This window comes from Echinops telfairi, unplaced genomic scaffold (assembly GCF_000313985.2).
Source record: "Echinops telfairi isolate 266 unplaced genomic scaffold, ASM31398v2 ScPeMD7_31;HRSCAF=116, whole genome shotgun sequence".
NCBI lineage: Eukaryota > Metazoa > Chordata > Mammalia > Afrosoricida > Tenrecidae > Echinops > Echinops telfairi.
Genome location: NW_022103928.1, coordinates 22905878 through 22922410, shown reverse-complemented (window position 1 = coordinate 22922410; position 16533 = coordinate 22905878). Strand labels below are relative to the sequence as shown.

Below are 16533 nucleotides of genomic sequence, written 5' to 3'. Positions count from 1 at the left end.
TGGAAAGGAACGATGCTCTGGGCGTTTTTTGCGCACTGGGTAGCACACACATGAGAATCTAGGTGAGAGGCGGAACCGAGGTATATTGAAATGCTAAGTGTTTTTCTAAGCTCTGAGTGTTGTGGTGTGTGTGTGTGTCTGGATTCCTATAGTGAGGCACACATCAAACCCAGCTGCACGGAACCCCTGCCCATCCTTACAGCCCTCAGTAGGCCTCAAAAGTGGGGGGAAAAAAATCATCTCTGATCCGTTCAAATAATCCTTTGAGGAGCATAACCTCAGGGGAACCGCGTTGGAGTGAGTGTGGGCGCATTCTGCCGGACAGCAGGCGCGGGCAGTCCACGCACTCATTGGATCATGCAATGCCAGGCTAAGGAAGGCCCAATCACCAGTGTGTGGGTGATCTGGCCATGAAGGACAGAGCGGGGTGAGCCCAGGAGATGGCTGAACCTGGGGCTCCGAGTCTCTTGGGTGCTGCATGAAGTGGTGCCCATGAAATAGTTGTTCTGTTCCTTAGAAAACACGCGCGCGCACGCGCACGACATGCTCTCATGCGGTTGTCTATCAAAATCCCTCACCCAAACGGAATCCTCCAATGATTACTTGTAGCCTGCTTTCCACAGAAGTTGTAAAGTATTGTTTTAATTGAATTTGGTTCTAAGTTAGAAACTTTGAAAAATGTGTCTGTCAGAGGCCAATGGATTTCTCAGTGGGCTTGATTTATTTAGCAGGAGATGCCTACAAAAGCCAATTTGCTATGGGAAATATGGTTACATTTAATTACACTTCTAAATGACTAATTTATTATATCTAAACAGTACATGTTACTGTGAACTGTGAAGGCACGGAGGAAAGCCGAGGACTCCAAGCTTGTGGTAGACAACAATAGATTTTGCTAAAGACGGGTGTTGTACTCTGCGTGAGCTTGCTGGTTTCAGACTCTAAAGAGGCTAAACTGAGTGGGACCCGCACAGGTCTCCTTTTCTGACCATGGGCCTTGAGATGCTGCCTGGGGAAGATCTTTTCCTTTGTGCTCTATCTAATACCCCGGGTGGGCGGTGTTTGCTTCTGTTGGCACACAGGGTCAAAATGGGCAGGAACAGACCCAATGGCACAGAACCATCACCATCAAATAAGGCATATGAACTGCTACCTGCCTCATGCACGTGAGACTTTAGCAAACTACCTTTGATGTTTCTTTTGGAATTTTGACTAAAATTACCTTATTTTATGCTAAAAAGGAATGTGAAATTATTATCGATTGATTCCGTGGCTAACAGCCAACTGTGCTTGAGTGCTGACCCCCCCGGCCAGGTTCTGAGCTCAGCCTGGAAGGACTATAGAAGTGGGGGGCATGGTCCTGCCCCCAAACAGCTCTCCAACAAATTGGGGTGAGAGTAACAGAACTCATGGTTTGATGTGGTCAAGGCTACAGGAAGACTCACTGACCATCAGGGGACCTAGAGAAGAACTAATTCTGTTCTGGGTAGGTCGGGGGTTGGGGAGGATTTCATGTAGACCATGATATTTGAGTGGTGTCTTTAGGACACGAGTAGGGCTGTTCTAGGTACAGAAGGGAGATGGAAGACCATTCCAGGGAGGAAAGTTCTGGAGCAAGGGCATGATCTAGGATGAACGGGATGGCTCATCCTATGAGAGGCAATCATCAAGTGCAGCTCTGGTGTAGTCGTTTTACGGTACAACCGGAATGCTCCTTAGAAGTTAGGAGGGTGAGAAATTCCTTGCTTACTTTGGATGTGTCAACAGGAAAGACCAATTACTAGGAAAGGTCGCGGGTCAGCGAAAACGAGGAAACCAGGAAGGAGATGCGTACACTACAGCACGGATCATGACTAGGGCTCAGGACTGGCAGGGTTCTCTTCTGTTCGACATAAGGCTGCTATGGGGTGCAGGCGACTTGATGGCAATGAACAACTGTGCATCTCTTGGGTGGAGGGGGCAGGGGGCAGGTAGTGATGGTGAGACAGAAGCAGGCATTCATTTAGAGCAGTGGTTCCCAACCTGTGGGTTGTGACCCCTTTCACAGGGGACACCTGATTCATAACAGTAGCAAAATTACAGTGATGAAGTAGCAAGGAAAATAATGTTATGGTTGGGGCTCACCACAACATGAGGAACCGTATTAAAGGATCATGGCATTAGGAAGGTTGAGAACCACTGATTTAGAGTCTTGTTCAAGCTGATGGATAAACAGAAGCACTGTGGGAAGTTATCTCCACTCCCGAATTCCCTTGTCTTCCCAACTAATTTCTTCTCCCTTTCAAACTTGGAATTCCTTTCTCCCTCTTGTCTACTGGTGAACTTGCACTCATTCTTAAATTCTCGATTAACTATTGACTTCTATGCAAAAAATCCTGGAAAACAATTGTAATGCAGTTGCACGATGTTGAATCAATTCCAATTCACAGCGAACCCATGGAAGTACCGAGGAGAACTTCTTCCTCGGGCTTTCTAGCCTGTGCTTTTTACAGAAGTGGATTGCTAGTTGTTTTTTCCCCTCCAGTGGAGGGGGTTTCTGGTGGAAAAGAGTAGGAAGAATGAATTTCTGGTGTCCTCAAAACTCTTTATTCTATGATCCTTTACTACCCTGAGTTCGAATGGCTGCTTACATCCTGCTTCTCTCTGAAATTGGGAGCATCTCAAGGCTGGGCAGTTCCTTATTTGTATCCTTACCACCCAACAAGTCCACAGCATAGTGCATAACTCAAATAAGATATATGTGGAATGAAATAATGGGAGAGAGACAAGCAAACTGGGTCACTCATGTGATGAGAGTTATGGAGACCCTCCTAGCTCTAGTGGCCAAAAGAAAAGTATGTCCTTCACAAGGAGTCCTAGGGAGGTGGCTAGAGAGACTTCAGAGACAGGTCTGGAGGGATCATTCAGTACAAGGATATGTGCACAGTGCACTGAGGGAATTACAACTGAACTAAAGCACAGAGTGAAAGGCGAGGGAGAGGGGGGCGAGGAGCAGGGAAGGAAGTGAGCCATGAGGGTAGATGGGGGTCAGGTTTCATATCACAAAGGGACTTGTAGACTAAACTCGAAAGACAGTGGTGTGTCACTGAAGGATTTAAATCAGGAAAGAGACAACATTGGATATGGGCTTTAGAAAGACTGCTAATGCAAATAATTAAAACAGTAATTATTAGATGCTTAGGATGTCTCAGACACAGTGCCAAGTACTTTTTAAAGTCATGATTTCAACTTGAACCTTGGCCATTGGGCTTTGGAGTGTATGCTCCTAACCATCAGCTGCTCGGATGGGAGGCACCGAGCTGCGGATGGTGGCTCCAGTCCCTGACATCCAGGGTGGAGGGTGGTAAGGTAGGAGGAAGGACATGCTCAGCTATGCTGCGTTTGAGGAGGGGGTGGGCTGAGATGATCCCCATTAGAATCCAAAATTCAAGAGCGGCCTTGAGCTCTTGAACTGGAATAGTGTCACTATGGAATGAACAATGAGTGGTCTATCAAGAAAAGTATGGCGAGCGGAAAGAGAACTGGCCGTGTGGAAGGAGCGGTTGGACTTGATGCTGCTGCTGAGTTCACCTGCCTGTTGTATTCTCGGAATACGGAATGACTGATAATGCTAGACGCTTCGTAATTATTTTGAATACCCTAGAAAATCTCAGGTTTATGTCCTCCTTTCTTGTCACCATTGTGTTAAACAAGGATTCCTTTCCTTTTCTGTGTTGGGGAGTGGGAGGGAGGGGTATTAATATTAAAATAATGATCTACAAACACCCTTCCATTCTCAGAGGATGGTGAATGCATGAAGACAATATGTAATTGATTTTCAAAATAGCATCGTGATAAACAAAATGACTAGCTCTCTTATTTCTTCTTTTTCTGTCCCTCATACAATGTCTAATGAGAAAGCCATGAGCTCTCAGAGCGATCGCCACAGTGCTCACAATGGCTCCATTTAAACTCTCTAAGTTTACACACAATGCAGAGTTCATTAGGGAATGCAATTTTCCATTTGGTGATAGTTCCAATTTTGGAATAGAATGAATTTGATGCAATACTAAATGTATGAATACAAAGGTAACTTCTTCAATATTTTCTCTGTCTAAATAACAGGCTGTTTTCAATCTCTCATTTGGCCAAATGGAGGCATCATTAAGCTCATAACCAGTAGTGTTATTTTTGGCCATACACGTTGAGAGGGGAATTGTTGGCATGCAGGAGATTCAGTCTTTGCCAGAGCAGGACAGTGATGAGTACCCGGTATCCAGGGCAACCAAGAGTTCAGCCTTTTCAGTCTATAAATAATCATTCCTCAGCTTGCCCTTTGTAATGTTGGTCTCCGAGCTACTTCGTGACAGAATGAGCTCGATCAGGAGGCCGCTGTTCTCTTCCTTACTTAAGGTTTAAATGATGGCTGAGAAACAGTTTATAGGAAAGGCATCATCTTGATTCGGTTGCAAATTGCATGGGTAAAAATCTGCCCTGGCTCTTGTGTTCTCAGGTCTGGGTACAAGGACGCCTAGAGTAACTAGAACCATGGGAGGTTTTTGGCTGAGTAGATGGATAGTTGCTGGCACCCCTGCTGCTTCAGGTCCCAGGCATGCTTGATAGTTTTGTGAAATAAGAAGAGCTCAATGAACGTAAGAGAAGACTGGGGAATGAGTAAGAGGTGGTGAGGAGGAAAAGAGGAAGATTAAGAAGACAAAAGAAGAGTTAACATTTTTTTTTTGGTCCCATCTTCCCATCTCCTTAGAGATAATTTGAATTCCTCCTTTTCCCTGAAGTCTTGTAAGCTGTCTACAGAGCACAGATATGCCACTTTCCATCAGATACACAGAGCACTCATTCAACAATTCAGTCACCTATCAAGAAGCCACATATGGTGGTGTTAGGAGCTCAGACTTGGTGCTACTAAAGAGTCAGGTTTGTTACCTGGGAGCTGGGGGTTCTAATAGTGTTTACCACATAGGATGTCAGCGAGAAGTAATTAGATAACCCCTGGGAAGCACTAGATGCCTGAGAGGTTGCTAAGACCTACACAGATATTATAGGCTTGGGACAAAATGGGCAGGAAGATACAAAGAGAGAATTGCAAAAGCAAAATTAATATATGTTTAAATACCTAAAAAATAACCTGGCTATTGTCATGTGCATAGTAATTCAACCTTCATATGGTTATATATAAACGTGAGTAAAGGAGTGCAACTGTAGGAACCTTTCCTGTTTAGTAAACTGTATCGTAAAAAAGCTTTAGTTATTATTGGATGAAAGTGTATTTTTTTTTTTTGAAAGTGTATTTTAATATCTATTTGCTGTGACACTGCATGTGGTCTTTTGAGGAAACATTCCCTGAGCCTATGGAAGTCTTAAAATGACTCTAATCCTTAAGCAATGATAGTTATAAGCACCATTACTATAAAGATGATTCTTCATTATGGGACTCCCTGGACTATATACTGGGCTGTTTGTGCTTTGAAATGATATGGTTCTTGAGGACAGTCTGAGTTAAGGGCCTGAGTTAAGAAACTGGGTTCAGATTTGACCAGGCATGGAAACTTGGTCCCACATTTCCACTTCTTCACCTGAAACACGTGAAGACTAAGAGCTGCTCTAGCTTCTCTGCCAGGTTCTCAAAGTGCTCTCACTGTGTAAACGTGGGGAACAGACGTCTCTGAAGTATCCACAGCACCGATCACGGCCTGGAAACCCAGACTGGTGCCAAGTAGCACCCGATGACTTCTAGGGAAGACTTATCCCTGTCCTGGTATCTGAGCGATGCTTATTATATCTACAGTTGTTCCCTGAGCCCCTGCTTTGTGTGGAGGATAGCTCAGACACCCAGCTTCATCTTTTTCCTATAGGTGGATTTATATATCGCCACACCAAAGACAGAAAAACCATTTAAGAAAGGACAGCGCTACCTCCTATTTGCTGTCCGCACTTCCGAAACAGGGTATTTCCAGATGGGCTCTGACGATTCCTGGGGCATGTTCTCATTTCACTGGCAGAAACAATAGGCTCAAGGGCAGGAACAATTGTGAGGAGGGTGCAGGACTGAGCAGTGCTGCCTTCTGCTGTGCACAGGGTGGCTTTGGGTTAGAACTGATGCAGTGACACCTAACAACAACAATGAGCTCTCATTCGAGGGAGCCTTGGTGGCATAGCTGGTTACTATGGCTGCTAACCGTTGGGCTGCTGATCTCACCACCAGCTGCTCTATGGAGATAGATGCTCTCTGCTCACTGTAAGATTTACAGCCTCGGAAGCCCACGGCAGGTCTACTCTGTCCCCTAGGGTCGCTGAGTTGGAGCGGGTTTGATGGCAGCGTGTTTTGGAGTTTGGTTCTCTTTCTGGCCCTGGTTTTCCCAGTGCAGGTTGGGCTTCCTTAGCGAGGCACTTCCTCCCCACTAAGGTATTATGCCGAAAATGCAAAGCCTGGCACTCACAGGTGGCAGGCAGGAGTTCCAGGTGGCCGTGTCATCACTGCTGGTGCTTATGCTGACGTTGCAGTTGTCCACCTGGGATGCACTCAGGCCATGGGAGACCCCAGCCTCCTCCAGGTCTTCGTCCTGCTCCTGCTGCCGCCGCAAGCTTGCCAGCATCTGCAGCTCAGACTCACTCATCGGGTTGGGCTGATAGTTCCTACAGTCGTAATCCTGACCAAGAGGGAAGACAAGGACAGTGAGTTACCAATAGATACCATGCCTCCACCATAATCCCCCCCATGGCTCCCCGCTGAGAGACCCTTGGATTCCTAAGATGCCTCAGAGGACAGCCCACCCCATCGTGTTGTTCTTGCTCCTCCAGACCCCAGCCACTCTGCCCTGCATTAAAGCAAAGGAGGGAAAACCCAAACCAACATATTACCAACAAGTCACTGCTGACTCATAGCGACGCCCCCTCTCCCCTGTGGATTTCCGAGACTGTAACTGTTTATGGGAGTAGAAAGCCCTGTCTTTCTCCCACGGAAGTACTGGTGATTTCAAACTGCCGACCAGGTGGATTGCAGCCCAACATGCACCTAGTACATTGTAGCCTACTCCTTGCCTTTCTTTAAAGTCCTCAAAAACATGCACTCATGCCTGCTTTAGTCCCTGTGCCCATGCTAGTCTCTGTGTTCCAGCAAAGTCCTGGGCAATCCTTCGTGTTCCACAGTGTGCGGCTTTCCGCAGGGACGCCTTTCCTGACAGCCTCAGGCTGGGTCCCCGCACGGGTACGAGCTCTCACAGAACCCTCAAGGGTTCACTGTCAGCACAGAATGGTGATCCTCCCATGCAATCCATGTTCATGGGCGGACTGTGAGTTCTACGCCGGCAGGTATCAGACCTATCTATAGCCACTGTATTTCCCATGGCTAGGGTCTAGGAGGCAGTCCACCAACACGCGTGCATTCACTACATAACTAAGAAGTCAAAGCAGCTTAAAAAACAAACCCAAAAATACTTCCCATAAAAAAATTCCAGCTTACTAAGGGAATTGATGGATTTCATCATGAATATCATGACCAAATACATTCAATTTACAGGAAGAGGGGAGATCTGGAAGTGTGGAAGGCAGAAGGCCCCCCAGCTACAGTAACCCATGTGAACTGTGCTATGGATGTAATAATATGTCAGGCATATGCTTCTCTCAAGATCACTACTACAAATCATCATCTTTACAGGCTAATACAAATATACTTTCGATGTACAGAGCAGAAATTGGCACAGGGAATTCCTAATACCTCCCCTTGGCTTTCTTTCTGGCCAAAAACAAACATGAGAGAAATGCTCATTTCCACATGGTTAAAATGTTCTCACAGCAGAGTGCTGTGACAGGGAATGTGTTTTCTTTTCTACTTCACAGGGTGTAAAACGTTAAGGAAATGTAATTTTGGTTAAAAAGTCATGTCCCTATGACATGAAAAGCTTTAATAAAAGCATTCTTATCATCACCATGTGGGGTTAGGAAAGGTTGGCATCCCAAGTGACATGGAGATTTTCTGGAAAGTTGCTGTGGAAGCTCAGGCAATGCCATCCCTAGCGAGGAGCTCGTGGGAGTACTGCATATCATGTGCCTGGAGATGGGTGCTGGGGCACACTGAGTATGTAAGGAGGACAAAATTTATAATCCAGAAAATGAAGGAACTAGGTATCACTTAAATTCAAAAGAAATGGTAGGGAAGGGGATGAACACATGAAAAAATACTCAACATCATTAGAGAAATGCAAATCAAAATCACAATGAGATATGACAGCACACAAGGGCTATAGATATATAAATACGCCCCCCTCAGAAAAACAAAAACAACAACAAAGAAAAAGAAACCAAAAGGCAAACTCCCTACCATGAAGTCACTGTTGACTTATAGTGACCCCTGTGGGTTCCCGAGAGTATAACTATTTATGGGAGTAGCAAGCCCAGAGCTGCTAGTGGTTTCGAATTGCTGACCATGAGGACTGCAGCCCTACAGGTGGCTGCGACACCATCAGGATATAAAAGATAGCCACAAATAAGAGCTAGATTGTGGAGAAGCTGGAACGCTCACACGTTTATTGGTGAGACCAGAAGATGGTAGAGTCGCTTCAGGAAACGGTATGGCAATTCCCCAAAAAACTATGCCTAATGGGTTACCATACGGCTCAGCTATTTCACCCCATGGACCCCCCCCCCCGAAAATACATGCCCCACATGTCCAAGAATGTTCATAGCAGCATTGTTTACACCATCCCCGAACTGAGAACTGATGAATGGATAGGAGGCATTTCGAGGAAAGGTTTCACTACTTTGGTTCTGCTTTTCCTGGACCTCTCTGTGGCTGCTAGTACACGTACTGGAATGTGGTGCAGCCTTACACAGAAATGGCATGCTGACACCTGCTGCAACGTGCATAAACCTTCAGAACATCAAGCAAAGTCTGGGGGTGGGGGGTGGGGTGGGGAATGTCCAGCCCTCAGGACTACTCAGCACTCAGGACCACTCAGCACTCAAGACCAAACGCACTGCCATCGAGTGGATTTTGACCCTGTAAGGACATGGTGAGACTGCCCACGCACCACGGACACCATCTGACAGCACTTGCTTCACCAGAGAGACAGTTCCAGGGGAGAGTTCATGATTGTTAGACCAGCACAGCCGCCAATGATGCTATAAGTACCCAAAAGGCCCGTGGCAGGAAAAAGGGTTCCCACCCCTGTGCTAAGTGCAAGAAAGCCAGATACAAAAGGCCATGTGCTTTATGATTCCATTTATATGAAAATTCCAGAATAGGCCAATCCAGAGATGGGGAGCAGATTGGTGCAGAGCAGCTGCGAATGAGTTCAGGGTCTCCTTTTGGGGTAATGGAACTGCAAAAACCTTCTGAAATTAGATGGTGGTGGGGATTGTACAAACTTGTGGATACACTGAAGCCAATCAACTTAGATACTTTGAAAGGGTGAACTTTGTGGTGTGTGAATTATTCCTCCATTTAAAATAAATGTCCTTTAGTAATCAGATGTGAAAGTGAGAACTCCAGCCGCTTGGCTTTGAGCCATCTGTCTGTAAACAAGAGACTGGCTGTCCTTGACTTTAGTTTCTCTGTCAAGAGACGAGACTACACATTCTTCTTCTTTTTCTAACGTGTCATAACCAAAAAATCAAGCACATTGCTATTGAGTCCATGCTAACTCATAGCAACCCTATAGGACAGGGTAGAATAGTCCCTGCAGTCGAATAGTGGGTTTCTGAGATTGTAACTCTTTATAGGAGTAAAAAGCCTCATAGCTTTGAACAGCTGACCTGGCAGTAGCCCAAGACCTAATCTACTATGCCGTTTGGCTTGTCATTATCTTTGTACACTCGGAAAAAGTACATGTCATTTGCACAGTCATAATTTTTCTAACATTGCCTTGACTGAATTGCCACAGCCTATATGCTGCACTGGCGCCACGCACTTAGGTGCTGCAATAGAGAGAAGAGAATAGGGCAGGAGTTAGGCCAGACAGACTGAAGTCCGGGCTCCAGTCCCATCATTTACCACTCTATGCAACAGGCGGAGGCACAGAGAGGTTAAGTAATTTCCCCATTGCGTACAATTGGTAAAATGGAGATCATAGAATATATCATGTAGGATTTTCAGTGGACTAAATTAAATAATCAGCAGTCAAGAGACCAAATGACACGTTGCACAGGGTACATGTACTTACTCCCAAAGACCTCTTCCAAGTTTGGAAAGCAAGGCTGTGACTTTGAGGAGTAAGGTGTGCCTGACCCAAGCCAGGTTTGAGTACTTGCCTTCCGGCATGTGCTTAATTTTAAGTACAACACAAGTACAACTATGTTAATATCATGTGTTCTAGTATGCAACCGACACAAAAAATGAAATGACGATAGTCAAGATAAAAACAAACACAATGGAACTGGAAGTTTGAACAATTTCTTCCTGAATCCCAATAGATTTTTGGCATACAATCTCTAGGGGGAATCGCTCCACATTTGGAGACCACCTGCTCCTATCGTTCTTTCCTTCCTTTTTCTCTGCACCCTGTCCATTCTGTACGACACGAGGAAGGGGCGACACAAGGAAGATAAGACACAACTCTGTCCTTCGGCATCACACAGTTTAGGAGGGGAAACGCCTCAGGTCCCTCGTGCTACACAACAGGACATGATGATGTCCAGAGATGTGACGAGGATGCCTGGACAAAGTAGTGCAGCAAACCGCCCAGGAGAACCAGAGGTCTCCGAGAAATCTACGGCAGCATTTGATGGTGAGAACACTTGGTGACAATGTTAACGAATGAATCTGCTCTACCTCCCAAGCGGAAGCTGGGGGAAAGGCCCGGCTAACAGGTTGGAATATCCCTGAAGGTGGACATGGTTTGTTGGATGCTCTGATTTATTCCATGACTACCAAGACCCAATTATGTACTAGGCACTGTTGGTGCAGTTTGTTTAAAATGTGAAATTTCTATAGTTCTATTTCATACAGAGGCAAACCACATTCTGATAAAAGCCAGAAACGATGTAAGAAAAGGTGGTGACTTTCCCCAGGGTCATGAAAAGAACAACTTGGGGGCAGAGAGAGGTAATTAACTTAGCTCCCAGGTACACTGTTGATTTATGATTTCTACAACAATTCCAGAATCACCAGAAAGGCAAAATCATTTATTTATCTATTTATTTTACAGAAAACTTGCAATAAAGTCTTCCCATTAAAAGTGGGCTCTAGCACAAGATGCCATTTAACTAAATTACGGAATTCTATCTCTGAAAGGCTCAGAATGTTAGGTACAACCCAGTTTCACCTCCAAATCGCCTTGTTGGAGAAAGGGGAGATGCCATCCATCAGATTTATTTTTAGAACGAGGGAATGGGTTCAAGGCTATACCATGCAGCTGCCCTCAGATTCCTGGGCAAAATCTTTTGCTCACTAAGCCATTCAAGCTGCTTCCTTTCATTTGTCTTTCAACAGATCTTCTGGAGATGCTAAGCCAGAGAGGTCACAAAGACAAGTAAGATGTGGCCCTTTTTTTTCATGGGACTTACAATCTAGCAGGGCAATTAGGAGCTATACACAAAGTACTCTAAAATAAGTACCAAATGTTGAGGCATAATATGAATAATCATAAAGAGGTTTGGATAGTAATTAAAGAAAGAGAATTGGTAATGATAGCTAAAAGAGAGAACAAACAAAAAACACCATTTCAACTTCACATTCTGTACTGAATCTTTCTTCTTGGGCTTTTAGGATAGGGTGATTTAATCAATCCAACATTTGCCTACAGTATCTTGTGAGGCTCTGGTAAGAACCAGGCCCACGGAACTGTAGGTTGCAAAGCTAAATTTACAGGGTAGAGTAAGACTGAGTCAAGGCTGTTGGATTGGATCAGACTAAGAACCTCTTTTCTATACTAACAGCTGGGAATTGAACTGGGAGAAAAGTAGGAGGACATTTTCATTCAGAAGCCTAAACAATTTCTGAGAAACACTTTTAGAATTAGCCTAGATCGGGACAGGGCCTGGCACCCCAGCCAAAAGAAACAATTTGTTGCCCAAACTCTTAACATAGGGTTTACCAAATACTCCATTCCTTTCTATATTCTTTTAAGCTACCCCAAGACTCAAAAACAGCTACAATAAAGTGACTGAGTGGTGGCTGTCACAACAGATTATAACATCAAAGCCAACATGTGTGAGGAGATATTTACAAAATGGTCAGGTATTTCAGAAAATCACGAAGATTCTCTTGTAGTCAAAGCTTCCTGCAGGAGAGGGCCACCTTCCAGTGGGAAGAAAGTGGTCCAGAAAACCAAACTCACTGCTGGGTTGTCAATTCTGACTTGGGAAGCATAGTCTAACTATCAGGCAAGAAAATATGGAGCAAGCTGAACATATGACATCCGTCTACAGAAAACCAGGAAAGAACTGGAAAGCCATAGCATGCATTACTTTTTCCCTTAGTGGTGTTATCAAGTAAATCTGCTGCACAAGAGTGTTGAAAAGAAGATGCTACCGTGAGGACTAAGGTGCGCCTGCCCCAAAGCATGGTACTTTCCTTCGCCTCATGTGCATGTGTAAGGTGGACACTGAATACAGAAGGCTGGAGAATGGATGCATTTGAATTATGATGCCGGAGAAGAATACTGCAAGTACCATGAACTGCTGAAATGACAAATCTGTTTTGGAAGAAGTGCATCCAGAGGGCTCGTTGGAGGCAAGGATGGCCAGATTTCATCTTATGTACGTGGGACATACTGTCAGAAAGACCAGACCCTGGCGAAGGCGTCATACTTGGTAAAGGGGAGGGGCAGGAAAAAGAGGAAGGCCCTCCAGGAGAAGCACTGGCACAGTGGCTGCAGCAATGGGCTCAGACATAAGAACAATTGTGAGGAGGACGCGGGGACCGGGTCGTGCAGCGTTTCCTTTTGTTGTGCACAGGGTCGTTCCGGGTTATAGTCGACCAGATGGCATCGAGCAATAACAACGGCGGTGTCATAGGAGAGATTCCACCAGTGATGGCTTTAACAAACAGAAACGTATATCCTCACAATTGAGGAGGCAGGAAGTCCACATTTGTGGGGCCGCTCTCGGGGAAGGTGTGCCCGGTTGAGCGCTTGTCTCTTGCAGCTGCCCTTCTTTCATGATCCCCTTCACAAAGCCGATCTCTGTTCTTCCCTGTTTGCTTTCTTCTGTCCCCATGTGCTCCTCTATGTCTCAAAACCATGCCTCCCAACATGATCTAGTGAACATAACAAAGAAAATGTGTTCCCCAGTGGGATGCACCCACATAAATAGAGGACTAGAGTACCGGTGCCTCGGTGCCTCTTCGGGGACACGCAATTCAATCCACAGGGTGTTTCAGGAATGAAATCCATAATCCTACTTCCAATACAAGGAGGAGAATCCCAACGTTTTAATCTAAATGGTGGAAGAGCAAAAGCTTCCCCTTTCCAGCCCTCATTGGAGGGAATGTCTAAGATTCTACCAAGGAAGCCTTTACAATGCCCATGGAAACCCCCAGGTGCCCATCAACAGTAAAGAGGGCCCCAAACTGGTGGTGCACTCACACCAGGGAATGCACAGCGACGAAAGGAGAGGAATAGGGCTGCAGGGAGCAACGGCTCCCCTTGGGGCAGAGTGACAGGAAGAGAGCCACAAAGGGCCTTCTGGGAGGCTGCTGCTGTTCTCGCATGTGATCTAAACATGCTCAAAAGTCATCAAGCTCGAGGCCCAGGATGCGTGTTCTCTGATAAACAGTAACAACAACAATAACAGGGCAGGGGCTCCTGGGTTCACTCTGGACGTCTCAGGGAAAGGAAACAAACATTTTGTAAATGTAATTGGGCAGTTAGCATCACTGTAGTTGCACATTTGTGTTTGTTATTGAGTTTTGAAGGCGTGATTAGAAAGTTTGGAAGTTTCCTTTTTTGGACCCCAACATTGCAGCAAAATAAATCCTTTTGGTCCATGTTCCCATGCTAAATTTAATTTTAATTGCTATTTGAAATTGAAGATTAATCTCATCTCCACTGCTATTTGCAGTGTTGAATTTTTACAAGGGCATTTTAAATATGAGTTGTGGGAAGTTAGCTTCTCTTCATTAACTAGCACTCATGCACACTTGTTACAATTTCATAGTTGACAGAGTGTGTGGCCTGGTTCCTTTGGGGCTCAGACCCACTAGCCGTAGGAATTAAGAGAAGTTAGTGGCCACAGACCTGAGTTGAAGGTGATACAGGCTGCACATGGTAGCTTCCAGCCTGTCTTCAAAAATCTCCGAGTGCACTCCGGAGACCCTCCACAACCCTCGACTGAATGCATACTTCATTCTCTACACACACTGGCCCCTTAAGACTGTCCCGGGCAGAGGCCTTCTTGGTAATTAAATCCAGTCTTGGCACACTCCTTGTAAAGACCAAACTTTCCACATCACTTGTTTCGAGGTTACAAAATAATTTTGTCAAAAGATCTCTATGTTGACAGGCTATTTTGTACTTAATACATTTTTAATCGATGCCCTAAGTAAAAATATATTTCCACATATTATGTCTTTCCAGTCAGCTTAATTTTCAGGAACAGTTCTCTGATAAACACAGCCGAGCTCTTCTTGTTCACTTTCAAGTGCGCCAAAAGCCATTTGTGACGTTCCAGCCCGTCTGCCGACTTGGAAGGACAGGCTGGGATTAACAATAAACGGTGGCCCGGGAGGAACGAGTCAATCTGATCCAACAGATCTGTGCTCTTTTCAAGGATATGTCTCCTGTCAGGTCCTGTGGCCTTGTACAGTCCACAAGGCCTATTTATTGTTGTTGTTGTTGCCGATGGATGCCTGTGAGCTGATTGGATGCACAGTGAGCTCATCCGAAAGAGTAGATCGGTCCCCTCAGGACTTTCTTGGCTGTAAACGTCAGAATCAGACTGCTAGGCCTTTCTCCCATGGAGCCGGGGGTTGGGTTCAAACCACCACTTTGGGTGAGAGCTGAGAACTTAGCCTTTGTGCCACCAGGACAGCCATTTACGAAGGGGCAGTTTGAAATATTATTTAAAGAGAGACTTGTTTCTTGCAAGTGAAAATAGCAGCGGGAAACTAAGTAACCTTCCTAGAGTGGGGAAGTGGTACCTCTGCAAGTGTACACTGTTTAAAACTGTCAAAGTTTGGCTTTACTACAGTGATGGCCACACTACCTTGACCTTGTCCACACTGTCTGCCTATACTTTTGCATGTGAAAATTCTTAAAAGTGGTCACCAAAGGCAGGCTGCTGGATGAAGAATTTTTTTGTTTGTTTCTCCCCTCAACATTCTCTAAAGGATAGTGGCAGCACAGAATGGTGGCAGGTGGCAGGTCCACTGACTTTGTTGCCCCAAACTCCTGTGTTTGATACTCTGCTTTGTCACTTAATACCAGTTGCCGGCAGCTATTAAGGTGACTGTGACACGTGGTGACCCTTACGTGCCAGAATGGCACGGCGCTCCATAGTTTTCCAGGGCTGCTTTTTCTTCAGAAATAGATCACCAGGCCTTTCTTCCGAGAGGCCTCTGGATGAAATGGAACCTCCGGCCTTTTTGCTTGACAGTCGGACACATTAATCACTTGCAGCACCTAAACCTGAGCAAATTACAGCCTCCCTGATTCTTCAGCTGCCACACAAGGATACCAAGCTCTCTCTTGGCAGGAAGGGGAGGGGTTTGAAATGGGGGATGGGAGTAAAGTGGGGAGATAAAGTGTGGCGAAGCTTGCCAAGGTGCACACGGTGCTTGCACAGGAAATAATCCAACCACAAATGGACAGTAATGAGCACAGAGCCATGCAGCATCTTATTTATGGAACAGCATCTTCTGTGATTAACTTGTGGGATTTTCCTGGACCTGAAAAGTGTTAATTTTTTGATTTGGTTTTACAATACCAGGCATATGGGTTCACATTTCTTACCATTTGACTGTGTGGATCATAAAAATCTAAGAGTAGCCTTGAGAAGTATGGGAATCCCAGAACATTTCATTTTGTTTATGGGGAATTTGTACATGGATCAAGATGAAGTTTTACTCGAACAGAACAAGGGACTACTGCATGGTTTAAAATCAGGAAAGGTTTGCGTCAAGGTTTTAGCGTCTCACCACACCTATTCCATCGGTATGATCAGCTAATCACTAGAGAAGCTGAGTTTTATGAAGAAGAATGTGGCATCAGGACTGAAGGAAGGCTATCAATTGCCTGTGATACGCATGTGCCAAAGTCTTGCTTGCCGAAAGTGAAGAGGATTTGAAGCACTTGCTGATGAAATCAAGGATTCCAGCTTTCAATATGGATCACAAATTAATGTGAAGAAGACCAAAATTCTCACAACTGGACCAACAGGTAACATCATGATAAATGGAGAAAAGACTGACGTTGTCAGGATTTTATTTTGCTTGGATCCATAATAAATGCTCGTGCATGCAGCAGTCAAGAGCAAAAGGTAAATCTTGCACAATGCCTCTTTAGAGTACTGAAAAGCAAATGTTACTTTAAGGACTAAGGTGTACCTGACTCAAGCCACGGTATTTTCCATCGCCTCATATGCATGTGAACGTTGGACATT

General features: G+C 45.2%; 1 protein-coding gene across 7 annotated transcripts in view; it reads right to left on the bottom strand.

Moving 5' to 3' along the window:
• Positions 1–16533, bottom strand: part of CFAP20DC (CFAP20 domain containing) — a 277597-nt gene that overhangs the window by 61786 nt on the left and 199278 nt on the right. For all 7 annotated transcript variants that reach the window (XR_006680044.1, XM_045289987.1, XM_045289989.1 and 4 more), the window contains one exon: positions 6438–6647. Coding sequence is in view for 6 of the 7 variants with exons in the window: in XM_045289987.1 (XP_045145922.1) it covers positions 6438–6647 (210 nt within the window). In the remaining variant the exon portion in view is untranslated. The remainder of the gene's footprint in view (positions 1–6437; positions 6648–16533) is intronic.